The 19,081-nt window shown below is 41.0% G+C and overlaps 1 protein-coding gene across 2 annotated transcripts in view; it reads right to left on the bottom strand.

Moving 5' to 3' along the window:
• Positions 1-3,544: 3,544 nt before the first annotated feature.
• The window catches only part of SNAP25 (synaptosome associated protein 25), a 61,457-nt gene continuing 45,920 nt past the window's right edge, over positions 3,545-19,081 (bottom strand). The window contains exons 5-8 of one of the 2 annotated variants that reach the window (XM_056486211.1): positions 16,086-16,203; positions 12,233-12,358; positions 9,999-10,143; positions 3,545-5,899 (exon numbers count right to left, since the gene is read on the bottom strand). In XM_056486211.1, coding sequence (XP_056342186.1) covers positions 5,831-5,899; positions 9,999-10,143; positions 12,233-12,358; positions 16,086-16,203 — 458 coding nt within the window. In that variant the 3' untranslated portion in view covers positions 3,545-5,830. Of the gene's footprint in view, positions 5,900-9,998; positions 10,144-12,232; positions 12,359-16,085; positions 16,204-16,340; positions 16,459-19,081 lie in introns of both variants that reach the window. The other variant, XM_056486212.1, reaches the window with a different exon arrangement.

Genomic DNA, 19,081 nt, shown 5'->3' with positions numbered 1-19,081 from the left:
TTAGTAAGGTTTCTTTAAAAAGTTTTGTTCAAGTTTGTGTCCTGTTGGTTTTGATGCCCAAAGATCCCCTTAGCATAGTGGGATTTGTGCATGGTCATGCTTTAGAAGCAAAATTTTGATCAGAATTTGAATAGAAGACCTACTGTGTTGTAAGCTGAACTTCCAGTTCCTATATTTAAGTTGCATTTAGCAAATTAATTTTGGACTACCAATAGCAAGGTTTACTAAATCATATCTGATATAGTGGGGGGTTATTTTATGCCGACTTGAAGTGTTCTGGATTTAGCTTAAATAAACCCAGCACTGGATAATTAACTTAGGTGGGTGAGAGGGAAATCCACTTCCCCTACCTGCTTTTTTAAAACACAAGTTTTAAAAGCTTCAGTAAAATAAAATTTTAAAAATAAAAAGCAAAAAACCTTAAATCAACCAAACAAAAAAACCCTAAGGAAAACAAGCAACCAAACCAACCAAAACTGAAGTCTGGATAGTTTTAATAAATGAAATTTGTGGAAGAAGGGAAAGTGAATTGTTTTGCCTCTCTTAGGAAAGATTCTCCAGCTGTCTCGTGGAGAAGCACTGCTTGTGCTGTGGACCAGAGATAAGAAATTTAGCAGCTGAAGGGGCTCTCATTTCTTGCCCTTCTGTGAAATACCTTCCCAGTGCTTGCCTGTCTGTTCCCAGCTATCCAAACATCTTTGTTTGCATCAGCCTATGGAAACTTTTTAGACTTTTTTGAATAGACTAACTGAAAAATTGCCCTGGCAGCACTCATTTTCTGTCATCTGGGAGTGTCAGGGTGGAGCTGAAACTGCCCTGCAGGAGTCCTGCAGAGTGACACTGGCGTGGTGCTCAGCTGTGGAGTGACCAGGGGCTGTTTGTTTCCTTGGAACTGAATGATTTCTTCCTGCTGAAATCCCAGGGGTAAAATACACAAAGGCAGAGGGATGAGAAGCAAGCAGAATGAAGGACAAGAGTGGAAGCAGGTGGATTCAGCACCAGAACAGGAAGGGAACAAACAGCTGGGGGGAGCAGGAGGGAGTGGGGAGAGCCAAGAGAAGCCAGGGGAGAAGAACAGAGGTGGAGCAGGAGCAGAGTGGAAGGGGCTGTGGTCTGGAAGGTGTGGAGCAAAGGCAGTGCAAGGCTGGAAGTCAGCCATGAACCCACAGCACTGCTTTGGCAAGGCAAGGAGGGACCCACAGCCACCACTTTTCCACTCAGCAAGGAGCTGGGAAGCACACCAGGAGAATGAGCCCCTCTCCATCTGCTACCCACTGCTTGACCAAATTGGTTACCCACTATGAGCAGAACTTGCATGGGCAGCAATGAACTTGGAATAGATCCCAATGTGTGGGAATCAGCTCGGTCCCACATAATGGTTTATTTTGATTTCCCTCACCGCCATCTTGTGGGGTTTGGTTTGATTTTTTTTTCTTTTTCTGTTTCCTTTTTTTTCAAGGGGGAGAGGGTATTTTGGATTTACAAAATAACATTCAAAACTGTTTGGTATTTTACAACACAAACATAATCTCTCTTAATAGGGTTACAGAGGGATCCAACACTGGCAAAATAAATCGTATGGAACCTGCCCCCCGACCCCATCCAACCAGCCCAACGCCCCAACTTCTCAGCAGGGTTTCTCTCCTCTGTCTGCATTTCTTGTAGCTGTTTGCAGGTTTAAAAATACTCTGTGTTTCACTAACTTCCAAACAAACCTCTCTCTAGAAAGGCAACTAAATGGCTCAACAGACAGCAGTCACATCCTACACACCTACACCCACAGGCACACAGCAGCCATGCAGATACTTAAGCTGTCTCTAACACACATAATTTTCTTTATCACCAAGTACTCATCTCTTCCCTTTCCAATGCCTTTAAAATAAAAAAGGTATATGTGCACATGTACACACAGAAGAAGGAAGGAGGAGGGAGAAACAAGTGTGTGGATTGGTTTATCTGCATTAAGGTCCCTTAAATAAAAGTCTTTGGTGATCTCTGCACATCCAAAGCCTGTGGAGGTTAGCAGCTAGTGTGGCACTCAGAATATTTTGGAGAATAATTACCATCTCTATTTCTAGATTAAAAGTATATCTATAATAAGTGTGTCACATGGCACGGGCATCTCTCTCAGGGGGCGCTTTGCAGTTTGCTTGTGAACTCTGGCATATTTAGTTTTCTTCAGAAATGAAGGGTGTATTTTTTGTAAGCTAGTATAATATACATTTCCTGAAAACAAATTAAAAGCAAGCAACATCAATTTTTTTAACCATATTTTTCTTTCATATACAGTAATCTCTCCAGATCTTCAAGAATAATAGTTGTTTTTCACCTTACCCTTGCATCAATCCATTCACTTTTCATAACATGCTCTGTCAAACCACAAGATGCTGAGTATTATCCAAAGTTTCTTTTCTTGCACTGGTGTCACTCCAGAAAGTTGTAACACTCTTGAGTTCAAAAGCTCTATGTTTATGCTAAGGTTGGGAGTCATTAATATTCTAAAAGTTTTAAGGTTTCTTAGAGGCAACCCATTTTAATTTTTACTTACCTTTTCCAATTTTCTTTCTTAATTTCTCCCTGCTGAAATCAGGTCAAATATTTGATGAAGGTAATTTTTTTTCTTATTTTATGAGTTATTACACTACTTATGAATTTTGTTCTGTTGAGGAACAACATTTAAATATCCTTCCTTGAGGTTATTTTTAGATTTGCCATTTCTCACCTAGGCTAGGAAAGGAAGAGAATGCATGAAATGAAAGAAGTTTTTAACTGTGGATTTTTAGAGCTCAACATACATTGTCTTTTTGTTCGACTTACCCAGCTGAGTGGTTTATTCAGCAATGCCACTTGAGAATATTAAAAAACCTTTTCCCTGTGACCACCTCAAACCAACACCAACATGAGAATCTTGCCATCCTAGAAACTGTTGGTGAAATGGCATTAAAAGTCTGTAAATCAGTTTATCAAACTTTGTGCCTTTCAATATGGGCATTTTATCTTGTGGGAGGAGCTGGAATTCCTTCTAGAGAGCCTTACCTTCAAGTAGGTAACCCTGCAGTGTGCTGGTTCAGCCTCAGGGAGAGGCTGCAGTGTACCAGGGACAAAGGGGACAAAAAGGGAAATGCCACATTCCAGGCAGTGTTCTGGTTAAAACATCTGGGATTTCCCCCTGCTGAGGTCAGCTGCTACGTCAGGGATTTGGGGTGCACAAAACTCAACAAACAAAAGCAGATCGTTGTAGTGATAAACGACATGAGATCGAGCCTTTCCTTGCATTCTTTCAAGAATAATTAATCCTAGAAAAGTCAGTTTCCAAAAATATCAGAGAAACTCAATGTATTAAACACATTTACTGAAGTAATTTCCAGCCAGCTCATAGAAGACCCTGCATGCAGAGGGGGAGGACACAAAGGCAGTTGAAATGAAACATTTCAATCTTTCTGTCCTTTAAGCTTCCCATTTGGCAAAAAGTTCCAATAGTTTGGGTTTTGATCTTTGCTCAACATGAAAACAGATGTCAAAACATGTTCCTTCACAGCAACAGTTATATTTTAGATCAGCTTTAATGGCTTTTGGAAGTATGAGTTTCTTCAGATAGAGTGCATTCTTGTCAGATACAAAAAATAATACCTCCATTAACATCTTCATTACCTTTTAATCTATTTCTCACCCTTTGCAAATATCCTTGTATTTGCATGATCCCATTGTGGTGCATTTTCCAATATGATTATTGCCCTCCCACAGTAGGCTTTGACATTGCAGAATGATTGTGCTGTCACAAATATTGGAATACTCAAACAGATAGGATTAGAAATGGTCAGCAGATTAAAAATGTTTGCTTAAAGTTTATTTTTTGGTTTGAAGTAGTGGGGGAAAATATTTGCATAAATGAATTTTTAATAGATACCAAAAATAAAAAAGCTGCTAACGAAAATGTAGCTTGTCTGCATTATCATGCAATTTTAATTATGTAGGCATTTATTTTCTTTGTGTATTTTGACTTACGGCCATGTGAGACACATGAGTGAACTGTCACTCATGCAGAATTAATTCTAATTTGTCCATATAGGGGAAAAAACCCTGGGAAAATATGATAATGCTTTTCATTGGCAGCAAACCCTAGTTGTTGTTAGTCATTTGAGAAAATTATTGTTAGCAGACTATCCAAATTCTGTAGGTCAAAGCCTTCCTTAAAAAGAGGTGCATTAGCACATGACTAAATCCACTACAGGAATTGATTTTGTCTACTAAGGAACTGTATCCTTCTGTACCATAACATTTACTTCATTTTTTTCTTCCCTTTGAACAAGAAAAAAATATTCTGAACCACTATTTGGCAATCTGAGCCAGGTTATTTAAAATAACAGTCACTTGGAATGTACCAAGTGCAATTTTTAGTGTAGTTACTTTTCTGCACTATTGCAAACCAAAATCTTTAGTTTCCCATGAAATACAATACAAAAGCAGTTTGTAAAGAGCCTTTAGACTTTGCATTTCTTCTCCCAGGTAAGTGGCAAATAAAAAATTGTCGCTGACACGTAGGGCAACAAATGGATAAAGCAAGCGTGGATTCTGAGATCTATAATTTTTAATAATCTTTAAACTAGCTACAAAATGTCAATCACTTCACAAACTGACAGGAGACATAAGGAATTTTCATATTACATGCTGTAAATGATATTTATCTCACAGTTTATCTAGAGTTCATTCATTTAGGTTTTTTAATTATTTTATAATTGTCAGCTACTAAACATCTCAGCGATTTGGTGTGCATAGCTCTAGGTAAGCAACAGAGAACTGTACTGATAACAAACCACATGGGGATAGCGACTAGTAAGAGAGAGCCTTATAAAAATTACATTTCTTTGCACCATTTCATATGGTAGTTGTGTCCTCCAAAAGATAGTCTTCAAAAGCAGCAGACAAACCCAATATATTACACTTATTTCTTTTTGTCTTTGACATATTTTCAGCCAAGCTTTTATTTTGCTGGCAATGGCTAAATGGTGAGTGCCAAATCCCTTTTTTCATAATTAAAAAAATGATCATGATTAATAACTATATATATATCAACAAGAAAAAAGTGGCACAACTGCAAACTTGCTGGTATAACATAGTCCCAAAAGAGTCCGAATACTGAGCATGCTTTTGTTGTCATTGTTGGTGTGCTACTGCCATGGGAAAATTCTTGTTTAAGTAGGAGTCTAAAAGTCTATTTATTCCTCATGCATAAATGCATAAATCACATCACTTTTTAGTGCAATGCTTGTTATAGTAATATAATTCCACATTGTCTAATCATGAAATCATAACAACAGATAATGGCAATGAAGAACTGAAGACAGCAGGTTTAAGTGCCTAAACATCATGATACCCAAAGACAGGAGCATGGCAGTAGCTCTGTGGAATGTCACAGTTTTACAAGAACAATACTGTATATTTAAAGGTTAACAGCACGTTTAGCATTCCAACAGTGTTGTCATTCAGCAAACATCATAAAAAAAAAAAAAAAAAAAGAAAAATGAGGAGAGGGGAAAAAAAAGGAAAGGAATCCAAATCGGAAACAAGGAAAGGAAAGGAAGAACCCCAAAAAACATCATAGTGAGCTATAGCCATCAAATCAGCACTATGTACAACCTTTGGAAAGAAAGATATCTAGAAAAAAATAATTACAAGTATCATTTTTGGAAAGCTGACAAACTACACAGGACAACATTTACAATGGGGCTGATATGTGCATGTGTGCAAACCTAGTAGATAAATACCATGAGAAAAGCATGAAGGTGCTGCCCTGCTGGACAGCATTAAAAGGAAATGCACTTCTCTGCATTTAACCACTGCCCAGCATCTTTGTTGCACGCTGGTTGGCTTCATCAATCCTGGTTTTGTTGGAATCAGCCTGGGGAAACACAAAGGAAAGAAAGGGATGAGTACAGAGAAGTATGACAGAGAAAAAGAGTAGAAGGAAGCAAGACAATGTCTTGTGGGTAATAATTTTGGCTAAAAATGAAAGTACAGGAGAGCTGCTTTTTATAGTGGTATTAGAGACCCAAAAATAGATGATAGATTTTCTGGTTTTGCTTCATGTAGCCTTTGAGCAGAGCTTTTCTGTTTGTGGTCAGCTCCACTGAACTCCTGTAAGTACTGTGCCAGATCCATAGCTGGTGCTGTCAATAGCACTGGTGGTGCCAATGGTAATGGGTGACAGCATGAGAATTGGTGCATCTGCATTTTGCTGGGGAAAAGCTTCAGAGCCCTTTAAGATTCACTGGACCCGGACTGTTGTCTAATTTACATCATCAAGTGCTAGTCAAAACTAAAATTTTGGTCAGTATAGAAACTCCTGGAGCAGAGAAGCTGGATCATCTGATGTAGGGAATGTTGGCAAAAATAAATTCCTTTGAAAAGGTCAGCCTGGATATCTTTGCTCTGCATGTGAAGGGAAGGGAATAGGTGGGAGGGGTGCCAGTACTCCAGAGTTCACCAATGTAGTTGCCAAGACAGGGTAGCCTCTTTCATTGGGCAGCAGCATAAACAGGAGTTAAGAAAATGCAGGGATTCTGCTGTGATTTGAGGCAATCAAACTGCAATTTAGTCCAGCATACACTGAGCCATTAACTGCACTGTTTTCCCTGGGGTAACACCTGCCATGATTATCAAATGCCATTAATAAAATGGCACCACTTGGGAGGTTTGGGAGTTCTCTCTGAGTGGGATGATGCTTTGACCATGACTTTCTGTAGCTCTGCAGAAGTTAGTTTTGGAGACTAAAGTCACTGTTTTAGCTGACAAAAACTGGCAAAACTCCACTCAACCCCACGTTGCCATGCCGACTTCTTCTAGCAGAGAGACTAGATAGAAAATGGTTTCAATTTTTAAATCAGACCTGTGGGAAAGGTGAGAATTGTGTTGCTGCTTTAAAAGCATGGGCTCCAATAGCAAACTCTTTCTGTGGTTTGATGACTGCATTTTGTTGGCTTTGATGATTGTTCCCACATCTCTGGGGTGTATCCAAATTGTACAGATTTATTTTAAATCTCCAATTTGCAAAGGCAGAATGGTGAAGCAACTTTCCCACATGCATTTAAAAATCCTTTAAGAATGTTTATACTGATGTGCAATAAATCTTTCTGAAATATCTTGGGCTTTTCTCTGTAATTGTTTTGAAAAATGCTATGTAGATGTGTATTTTTAGTGCAGTAGCATGTGCCAGCTCCTCAACAAGCATAAATCAGCAAAACTACTCATTACAAGCCACACTTCTTTATTTTAGCCAGAAGTTTGACCTTGTCTACCACAATTTTGTATGCTCTTGCCAAAAGGCTACCTAGAAAGTCAATGGGTTTGGAAGCAGCTACCTTTGTCACAAAATGCATGAATACTCATTGAACAGTGATGAAACATCATGTTCCTAATGATGTTAGTATCTGATGGACTTCAGTATCTGGTGGATGATGTTGCATTGAAGGCAGTGGGATTCTTTGTGCTGAGCTTCCCACTTAGGTCAAGACAGAGTACTTTGAGCCCCCTCTACTTTCCTCCCAGCATCCTATTTATGGTAGATTTTGGGGCCAGGCTCTTTTGGTGATGACCTATGCATCACATTGCCATTTTGATTTTTGTCCCTTTCTCTATGATCTGAGGAAAGGATAAATAAAGCCTTTTATTCATTGCTGTCCTGATTGCTGTGGATAGATCAGATGACTTCGCTGCATTATGAGATTGCTCTGGTTTGGGTGCATGCATCCAGTATAACATAAATCCTTTAGGGGCATTTATGATGCATCATGCTACTTTGGGTTAGCTTTGTGATGCACCCCAACTTTTGCAAAGTGTGCCAGCCAAGGGTCTTTCTAATGATCATAATTGACCCAAAGCACAGTGCTGCAGCTGGTCAGGAAAGCAACTCTGGCAATGCTGTGAGGGGGACAAGGGTCTGTTGGCTTATTTCATTGCAGACTGGATGTGTGTGCAATTGTGGTTTCACTGTTATCCAGCTAACCATCATTTCTGTCTTTTATAGAGGGTTTTACCCATACATTGTGTTCCTTTTTCTAGTACCTCATTATTGTGTGTCCTTACTCTGAGAAATTTGGCTTATTTTTCACTAAGACTGAAGACTGTCTTATTTTTGTGCTCATGACGACTCCTCTTGTGTACGATGCAAATCCATCTTTCACAAACATGTCACTATTCCTTAGCCAAGGGCCCTGGGTGATTTTATGAATGCATTAGCTGCCAATGTTATTTTTCCATTGCTGTACAAAATGCCAAAGTCTGTAAGAAGACTACATAGCTGTGGAAGGCTGGTCCCTCAGCTTACTGCTCTCAGCATGCACTGCTAGAGGTTTGGCCCATGTGCTTTATATGCACAGAGAGCCTGCTCAATGTTTCCAAAATCTAGATATTAGCAAGCCTGAGCTGGTAGGAGAACAGTGTTGGGCTTGCTGTATTTTGGGATAGGGTAGGATGTCACTGATTTCCATCCACAGAGCACATCTCCTGCCACTGTGATATGGGCAAGGGAGGTGGGAACACAGTAGTGCACGTCCTCATTGCTTTGAGAAAATAATGTATGTCATAGGCTTCTTATTTAGAGGTACTCATGGTATAGGCTGTATAAAGTCCCTGTCCCTTCTCAAAATATAGAGGGATGTGCTGCTTTCTAGTTCTTTGCATATGAATAGCAGCAGTAAATCCTTCCCCCAATGCTCCTTGTTTTCCCAGAAATATGAAACAGTGCATAATGGCATCCTGTTAATGCAGGGCATTTTCCAATACAATCCAACACATGCAGCTTTGTAAAGCAGGACTGTTGACCAACACAAAGCCATGTGCTCTACTGTTCCTCTCTGTCAGGGATGATCTTCGACCCTTCAGACAACATATACTTCACCCAGTTCTCTCCAGAATCTACCTCCAATAAGGAAAGCTCTTGGAGTGAATCCCTCAGTGCAGTATTTTCCTTAATTCTTTATTACTAGGCTCTGATACAGTTAACTGACACAAAAACAGGCATGGGCATCCTGCTTGTGTGAGGAGGCGTGTGTGTGTAAGAAGGCTCAAGAGCACCAGCTCTACCACTCGAGGTCAGAATTAACTCTAAGCACCACGTCTAAGTCCTTGGGTTAGATCCTCAGGTTGTGTAAATCTCGGCGGAAGCGGAGCCTTGTGTTGGTTTTACACCAGATGAAGATCTAGCCTCTTATGTCACTTCAGCCTGCCTGTGCCTGGAGCTCTGCCAGTACCAATGCAGATGGCTTGCAGCAGATCTTGGGATCTGAGGATGGCAGGGAGCTCCCAGCCAGGCTTGGAGGGGGCTGCTCTCTGCTTCAGAAATCTGCAGTGCAGGTCTGGCACTGGAACGGTGCTCTCTGCCTTTTTAGATGGTGATTTTGCAGAACTAATGCTGAGCCCTTGTATTCTACTGGGGCTGTGTGTGGCCCAATTATATATAAATACACACACACATATATATATGTGCATACACACACACCCTCCCACAAGAGAGCAGGTAGATCTCTGTCCCAATGTTGTTATAAGCAGCCCAACAAAACTGGCTGCACTGTTACCATAGGGTAATGCTTTGCTTAATAATTCCCCATCCTTCTTTGGTGACTGGTCCTCCAAGCAGGTGATCTAATCCTGAGCTGCTCATGGAGTTTCCAAGGAAGGAAAAGCACAGGAGGATTTAAAATTTTGCAGGAAATGCCAGGACAGTCAGTTCCGAGCCCCACAGTTCAGCATAGCTCAGGACACTTGTCCTTTTATAGAGCTATTGCAGAAGGAGCCTTGATGTCTGCTAAGGGCAAACTCAGCAGCAAGGGTTGAATTCAGCCTGCACTGGAGGTACAGATTCACAGCAATGAGCTCTGCTTTGGCCCAAGGATTTGGAGGGAGAAGAGAGGAGCTATTTCTGTCCCTTATCTTTTCCTTGTCCTCTCCTTGCTTGGAGAAGGGAAAACAGAGCCCCTCTTGGGGGAAATGGCAGCTCTTACCTTCTCCATGATCCTGTCAATCTGGCGGTTCTGTGTGTCGATCTCGTTGCCCATGTCCAAGGCCATGTGACGTAAGTTGCCAATGATGCCGCTGACCTGCTCGAGGTTCTCATCCATTTCATTTTCCCGGGCATCGTTTGTTACCCTGGGAGCAAAAACCCAATTCTTTAAAGCAAAGACAGGAGATTCCCCCTGAAACTGTGGTTCACCCAAAACCTCCACTGCATCCTCTGTCACTTGTCACCTGAGGAGCAGGCAGGCTGCTGTGCTCAGCTTTGAACAAAAGTGATGAGTGATCAGATAACCTGTAAAATGTCACATGCTTGGTGTTTGGATGTTGGGCTCAGGTGTCTGGGTTGTCAGTGCTCTGTTTATACTGCTTGTGTCTGCTGTTGTACAAGTGTTGCTGTCTGAGCTTGTGTGTGCCACACGCTGCCCCTCTCTGCAGTTCCCAAAGAATGAAAGGGTGCTGCATTGAGATCTGTGTGTGGTTAGTATTCTTGGGCAGTGCTGGAAGGTGGTGGAATTACAGTGATTGCAGCTCCCCTCCTTAAACTGCAGATAGCTCATTAATATTGTCCAGTCCTTGTGTGCTTGGGGTTCACAGAGATATTAGGGAAGAGGTGCTTCAGCTGTGAAAATCCTGACCTAACATCCTATTTAATTAACTGTATTTGTGGTGAAAGACAGAAGCAGCTTCTCTCAGATTTACTGGCTTTAGTAAAGATCATTTATCTCTCATTCTTAGCACCATCTTTTGCAGTTGCTTGCTTTTTGGAAGCAAAAACTTGTGCTTGAGCCAAGGCCCAGTTCAACTCTCCAGTGACTGAAGAGGTAGGTGGTGACTGATGCTGAGAAAAGCAAGGTCCCTGGGTCCCCTCAGAAAATTCCTTCTTTGAGCTTCTTATGCAATTTGTGTTCATGTAGGTGCCCAAAGGGTGCTCCAGGCTATTTGCAGAACAATTAACTTCCTTCACTGCTATTCTATTATCATGCCCCAGCCTTCATTTTAGTGGGGCTGCCATCCAGAAATAAAAAAAAATAGTGAATGGCAGACCCATCAAACTTAAATGGCAACTCCATCCCACGCTCCAGATTGCATGACAGCATTGTTTCTATCACACTGATTTCCTTTTATCACAGCAGCCAAAAAAATAAGTGGATAATAGTTTTTGGAAAGATAATTACTTATTAATCTAGTGTCCTTAATCTTCAGAGATCAAAGCTTTGCCTACTGGTATGGTGTTATCCATGCTGATAGCATTGTCATCTAAATACATGCCCCATAAGCTCTGTAATCAGCAGGTACTTTGTGCTGGATCCCTGTGTGTTGTGGGAAGTTTGCAGTGGGGTTGCCTTTAATACAGCTGTGTGTATCAGACTGGCTTTGATTTGAGAGCCCATGGATTCCCACTCTGTTCCTCCATAGCTGTGGCTTCCCAGCAGCTGAGGAATGGGGCATCATTCCCCATGCAGTGAGCTTTTGAGGATACTCACAAGCAGGTGAGGGATGCACCTTTAATTTAAAGTGTTCTTCAGGTTCTGAGCTTGGCTTGGTGCTTTGGCAGGAAGCCTGAGGCTTTTTTGTTGTTGAAAAGAAAGGGAGGGCTGCTGGATGCTTTGGTACATCTTCTGGCAAGGATGGATAATGGGCACTGCATGCCTTGAGACATAATGGCAATAAACTAGTATTTATCTGACACTTCATTTCTAAGGCGTTTGACAAGTGTCATTATTGAGACCCATAATAAGGCCCCCAGGAAAAGTGTTCTCACAGGGAGCTGGAGTGCTGAGGACAGTGCTGGCTGGCCATGGCTGTCTGCACCCTCACATTGCTGCTGGGAAATAAATAGACTTTATTTCAACTTTATTATTGCCCAAACCTGGGCACTCTCAAAAAGAAAGATCTGGGCTTGTGTTTTCAAGCATCTTCTGGTTCTCAGGGCCAAGACCCTGACTTCCAAGATTTCCAGCAAGGTCATCATCCTGTGCACTAGAGCTCAGGTGACCCCCAGGGCCAGGAGAAATCCCTGGATGTAAAACCTTTAGGAAGTGTCTTAATCACCATCAACCTGAAATCGAGCACCACTTGTTGTGAAACCCTGGCTCCATCACAGCACCCAGCACCTCAGAAGGAGTTAACCAGCACCACAGAACTCATGACCATATGGAAGAAATCTAAATATATCAGTGCCAAGGAGAACAGAGAGAAAACAGTGGATAAAAAGGCTCACCTGCGGATAAAGCCACCACTGATGGCCATCTGCTCCCGTTCATCTACCACACGTGCAGGCTGGCTGGCTACAACACCATCCTGATTATTGCCCCAGGCCTTTTTGTAGGCATCACTTGATTTAAGCCTATGCAAAAAAGATGATGAGTAACAAAGCACCAAGTGCACAAGACAAATGCAAAACTCTTTATCTCTCCAAGCTAAAAGCTGAATCAAGCAAATGAGTTTTCAGATAGAGGGTCATTGGTTGTATACCGATATATCATAACCCTGAATAAAAGGAGGGGGGTGGGTTTTTTGCTTATTTTTTACTTTACTGCCACAACAGTGATGGTCAGAGGTTTAATTTCCAATAGGGTGAATTGCAATTGTCAAGTCTACAACACTGCACACAGGTTTTTTGATGTTGACTTAGTTTCCAGAAAGAAGGAAAATTAAAAAGTAAAAATTAAAAAAAAAAAAAAAAAAAAAAAGGAAAAAGAAGAGAAGAGAAGAAATACAGATAAGTAGAAAACATTGTTTCATTTCAGTGACACATATGTTTTGACATCAAACACAGAGGACGTACTGGCAGACAGACATAAAAACAGAACTGCCAAGTATAGTGTGTACATCACATCACAGCAACACACCCTCTTAGAGAAAAACAGATTTGGCTACAATTTAACATTCTGCCATGTAGAATATTTGGCTTCTGATGATATTTTTTCAATATGTATGTGGCATAATAGGCATTTAAAGCCACTGACCTTTCACAAGGTGATTTGGGGATGATTTTATTATAGGGTTCATTAGATTTTTCAAATAATATATCGGTACTTGAAAGTAGTAATCATACATCGACAGTTGATGTACAAACCTTTGTCCACAGAGACAAAAAGTAAAATAGGCAGAAGTGAAATGAGTGCAGGAGAAAATAAAAAATACGAGCAATCTAGCATCAGAAAGGGAAATTTTTCTACATTTTTCTTCATGCACCAGCTACAGGCATGAATAAGAAGTAAAGCATTCTCACTAAGCACAGTTGCCCCAATAGTTCATCATACCCTCAATGCATCAGCAGTAACAGCCTTCACAATGAGCAAGACACAGGCAAAAATGGATTATCACTTCCTCAGTTTTAAACCATAGGACTTTAAAAATAGCCTAGCAGCTTGTTATATTTGTATTTTGTGGCAGTTACACTAACCTTCAGAGAGCCATTTTTGTCTGAGCTGCCCTGAACAGAAATTTAAAATCCAGGCACCCTTAGAGTGGCAGATTGATATGTGCAGCCTATTTAAGGCTGCTGTCATTGGGGTCACCAGACAAGATTGAACATTTTAACAGGGGAATATAAGGGTTTGGGGTCCACAGGTATAAGTTCTTGATTTTATTCTGGAAATGGAGCAAAGCCACTGGGAACTGCAAATCTCTGTGGTTTCCCTGTTCCTCAGTCAGCTCCAATCCGTCCTATAAACAGCCCCATGGGTTGGATTTTGGGGGAGGAACTGAACGTGCTTCTGGGAGATTTGGCAAAGGACATGACAATCCCATCTCTGGTGTTATGTTCTTTCCATGCCCCCTGAAGCAGCTCAGTTTTAAATGAGCCTGAAGATGTGTTGTATGATCCAATATAGAATTAAAATATAGATTAAAAGAGGATCTTTCCTACCCATCTCTTCTGTTGCCTATTTCCTATTAAAGTTTATGAAGGCTTAAAAATATGATGGTCGGCTTGTTTAATTTTAGTTCTCTGAAACTATACATCAGCTTTGGCATTTCTAGAAATTCTTGAAAGTCATTCTCTTGCAGCAGATACAATTACAGGGTTTTGCCTGTTCTTTAGACCTGTGCAACTTTGTCAGTGAGACAGTTTCTGTGTTTGAGGTAAATGATTTTATACACCCAGAATCTGATCTCTTTTTTTCTTGTGGACTTCCAGTTAAAGTCAACAGGTGGAGCTTGGATCTGCTCATGGTCAATAGCAGCTGTCCTTTTGAATGCAACCTGGTCAAAGTTCCATGCAGTGGGCATTTTGGGTCTCCTAAGAATGTAGGATCAAGCTTTACAAGCTTTTATTTTTAAGGCTCAGAGAACTGAAATTTCACTATATATCAGGGTAGAGTTACATGTAAAGTGACTAATCTTTTTTATAGATATATGCCATTAATCTCCCACCAGCCAGAAGAGCATTAGGGGATCATGGTGATTCTGATGCCCAGAACTGTATGGATTTCTCTCTCTCCCACACTCCACGCCTCAGAACATCATCTTATCTGTACCAGTGGAGTCCTGGCTTAATGCCTCATAGAACAGCCTCTAAAACCATTCTTCATCCATCCTCTGAGCATTGGTCAGCAGTGCTGCTCTCTGAAGTATGGCTGCAGACTGATAGGGACAGAATTCCTTAGAGAAGGGAAATTCATGTCCCCTACATCACCTGCAGAATCATTCTGTTCTCTGCAGCCATATCAAAGTGGGAGATGTTCTAGTGCCACGTGCCAGGTGCTAATCCCATTCCTGTCACATGTCTGGCTGTCAGTTCTGAGCTTTTACAGCTTGTACATTGTGGGAGATGTAAAGTTTCTGCTTCATTTGTACCTGCAGCTCTTGTGCACCAGCTCCTCTGGCATGGGGCAGCAAGGGCTACAGCCTGTCAGAGCTCACACCCCTTGCAAAAGGGGTGTGTGCAGCTCTTCCTATTCCTCTGGCCCCCTCTCCCATCACATATCAATGCAATAATAATTCTGGGCAAAATGTTTACCCCCAAAAAAGTATTCAGGGCTTGGTACAAAGAAGCAAAATAAATTTTGTAAATAAACCAGAGGTGGTATCTGCATTGTGTCCCAGGGGAATTAACTTCAAAATAAATGTGATTGATAAGGAAAAATCCTAGTCCTGCTCTTCTGATTTTTGGCAAAATACCCCATGAACTCTATCACAGCTCTCTTTCCTTTTGGTCTTGATAATCAGGGTAGGATCAGGCTTTGGTTCACATAGAAAGGAGAATTTAATACTACAGCAACACTACTCTCTGCTTTGTTACCTGCATAATCTCTGGCCAGCCATTTAGGAATGTTTTCACTGCAACCTGGTTTCATGCCTACTCACTGCATGCTGGATTTGCCATTCCTCAAGGACTTCGGGCCGGTCCCCGATTTCCTACACCCACATAACCGCACATCACATTTTCATTTGGCACTTAAAACAAGCTTGGCATTACTTGGAGGACGGTTTCGTTCAAGTGTGATGGCATGCAAGCAAATTTAATGCATTTCAACATTTCTGCTTAGTGTACGTGCTACCCAAATTTGGAATGTTGATGTTTTCTCCAATTTTTTGCCTGTGGCAGGATGAAAATCATTTCAAGTTGGGTTCCAATTATGAAATGTCACATCTCTTTCAAGATCTCATCAGAATATTTCTGTTGAACAACGAAAAAAGGTGTGATTTTCATCCACAATTTTGAGCAATACTTAGTATGACCTCTTCTGTACTTTTTCAGCTCTTTTGTATATGAAACTTGTTAGTGAAAATATCTTTCAAAATTTAGAGTGTCCAGGAATAAGGTAGCCCCAGTGTTTTTGTTCGCTGGAAAAGGGAACCACTCAGTACACTTTGTGTAAAATGTTGAAACTTTTACCATTAAAAGGTGTCAACAGTGAAGCTTTCACTACAGTATGCCTGATTTTAATGCATCTACAGTAATTCCCAGTCAGTTGTCTATGCTATGAAATGAATGCATTTGAACCAGAGTCGTTCTTTCTGCATGCCACATGCTCATCCTGTCCATGTGCCTAGCAAGGATGAGCTTCACAAGGCCTTTGGGATCAGCCTTAAGTGCTCAAAGAGATGAGGCAGGCAGCACCTACTTGTTACATGGACAGACACAAAGACCACAGAATTTTCCTAGGTCCGTCAAATTCTTTTCTGCTTCTTTCATGTCCTTATTGATTTGGTCCATTCCCTCTTCGATGCGTTCCAGTTGTTCTGATTAAACACAAGTATTTTATCCCCACAGAATGAAGCAGATGGAAAAGGACAAAGAAAAAAAAGACAAAAACTTCAGACATTCACTGTGACAAAAAACTGGACACCACATAGCAGAGCCGGTACCCAGTACCTACTTGTTACAAGGACATATGAAAAGGCCACAGCATTTCCCTAAATCTTTTAAATTTTTCTCGGCCTCCTTCATGTCTTGGTTGATATGGTTCATGCCTTCTTCAACACGATCGAGTTGTTCTGGTCAGGACAAAGGGATGACAGTGTGGAATGAATTGTATTTTTGTTTGTTTGATTTTTGTCTTCAACAGAACATGAAAAATGACCATGTAGAACTGAGTTAATAATGACATTACAATGCATTAATCTGAGCTGATGCATTGCTGAAAGGATGTATGCTGCATTGGACGCTGAAGATTTTTTTATTAGTATGGGAAGAGTAAAACAAAGGAGAAATTTATTTGAAATATATTAATATAAACAAGATGTAATGATGTAGAAAGGAAGGGTTATAAAGTTCAAGGTCCAGAAACATAATACAATACATTAACTTACTAAGACACAGTGACATCCAGGAGAAAGAAAGATTGTGTTATTATTTTGCATTTATGTATGTTAGTATTAGAGAAAATATGTCCTTCCATTGAGAACAATTCAGTTAATTACACTTACAAATGCCTTGGAATTAGGTGGGTTTGGGCAGTACAACTGCTTTGGTTAGTGAGTGAGAGAGCTGGTAGTTAATGGTAGCAGAAATGGTACCCTTTCTTCCAGAGGCTGAGGAAACAGACCTGCCACATTGACTGGTGCTGGGTATTGATCTCTAGTCTGAGTGTGGCCTCAGGGCTGGTTTTCTTCCCAGCGTGGGGGCTGCAAATCAGGAGTAACCTCAGTGAACACAGAACAATTGAAACCACTCCAGGAGCCCGATGCTCTTGGGAGAGGCTCACTGGCTGTGGCTTCCTTGTCTCTGGCCCCAAGGGACCTTGTGGAAACAGGCATTGGGTGAAGACTCATGTTTTCAGTGGGGTCACTTCTGCTTTGCTCCAGGGCAAGTTAAGAAACACCAGGACCAGAAACTGGCCACATATAGACCCTGTCTCTCTGCTGGCATTAAACAGAATTTGGCATATTTTCCACCTAAGGCTGATGGGTTTTCTTAGTGACTTGGGTTTCTAAGTGATTTGGTGTCTCAGAATAACTTAAGGTGTTAATTTTATTCACTTTTAAATCTGGTGAAAATGTCCTAGAGGAACAGAATGCCACGACGTAAAAGTGTAGGAATAGATTCTCCACTGAGTTTAATAGACATGGATCCAAGGGGATCAAGGGTCTTGTGTGGAGTCTGCAGTAGGGACAGCATTTTACTTGGGATTTACGTTTTACACCTTTTGTCCCAAAGGATAGACTCAGATACTACCCAGGATCAGAAGGTTACTGAGAGTGGTATTTCAATCCATTAAAAATTGTAACTGTACCTAACGAAGAAAAATAAAGCAATGCCAGTAAACCACGAATACACCCCTGTTCACCACATGGAAGAGAAAAACACTGAATTAGACTGTAGAGAAGGACACTAAGAGCACTCGTTATAGAAGGAATTTAGTGTCATCCCTAATGCTGAGTCCTATCCAGAAAAAAAATGAAAGAAGAAAATTTTAGAAGAAAAATCATATGCATATTGGTATCAGTAAAAAGCTCCTCTTCTTTGAGAACATGAAGAAACCTAATTTCTTACTTGGGTTTCTAATAACAATTGAGGATTAGCTTTTCAAAACTTTCTGGTGGGGTTAGATATCCAGTTCCCATTAAAATAATTAAATAAAATTAATTTTAATGGGAAACAGGAACCTCACCCCTCAAGGGCCTAGAAAATCCTGGGCTAAACTATTCAAGCTGGGATAATTCAAGTATTGAACTTGTGCTTTGTTTAATTCTTGCATGACACTGGGCTTTGAGAAGGAGAGGTGCCATATGAGTATGGTGAGACTCATCTGCTTTTCTGCTGTCAGTTTTCATTCTCCTCAGCTGGGTGGGCCTCTCTCCTGATGCCACAGGAGTTATAGATCCCAAATCCAAGGATATATTTAGAGGATCAGAGTTACCTGGAACTGCCCTCTATAAGGGGCACACACTGTATAAGTAAAGGATTGGGAAACCTGAGAGAGGGACTGCACAAGTTCTGCCAGATAAGCTGCTGAGCCAAGAACCAAATGTGCAAGGTTGGATTGTCTTAATGCACATTGTAATTTAGGCTTCAGCAGGAGCTAACCTGGTCTGTCCAGTAGCAAAGGCCAGGTTAAGACTTCAGTCCTAGATCTGGTACCACTGGTGGCTCTCAGTGGGAGCAATTCTCCTCGCTCAGATGCACATTCTCTAAAGCCATATATGCAGTAGGTCCTTTTGAACTTTCTTTACCTTCTTTTTGTCCTGCCTCAATAAATGACTGCTTATTGAAGAGTATATTTGACACAACTCAAAGACCTCCATTTAAATTACAGCCCTCTGTAGAATCCTGACTTTATTTATCCTGCTTCAGGATTTGTGTTTGATGCCTGAGCTATTGCTGAATAGGAAAGTGAGCCACAACTAATTAACCTTCCTTTAAAGGAAACCTCATCAGTGTAAAAAACCCCATGTCATATTTGTAGCCCAGAAGTCTAGACAGCTGGCTGCTGGTCCTAAAACCACTGACTAGTTGTTAATGTCATGGGCTGGACTGTTAACAGGTTTGAATCAGCATAGTTATGCTGTCTTTGTGGAGCAATGCCAATTTTTACCTGTCAAAGATCTGGTCCCACAGGCAAGGAAATGGATTCATGAGTCTAACCACAATTATTGAGGCATAAATATTATAGTGGAA

This window comes from Oenanthe melanoleuca, chromosome 3 (genome assembly GCF_029582105.1).
Source record: "Oenanthe melanoleuca isolate GR-GAL-2019-014 chromosome 3, OMel1.0, whole genome shotgun sequence".
Lineage (NCBI taxonomy): Eukaryota > Metazoa > Chordata > Aves > Passeriformes > Muscicapidae > Oenanthe > Oenanthe melanoleuca.
The sequence above is the reverse complement of the archived record's forward strand: the minus strand, read 5'-3'. Positions and strand labels throughout refer to the sequence as shown.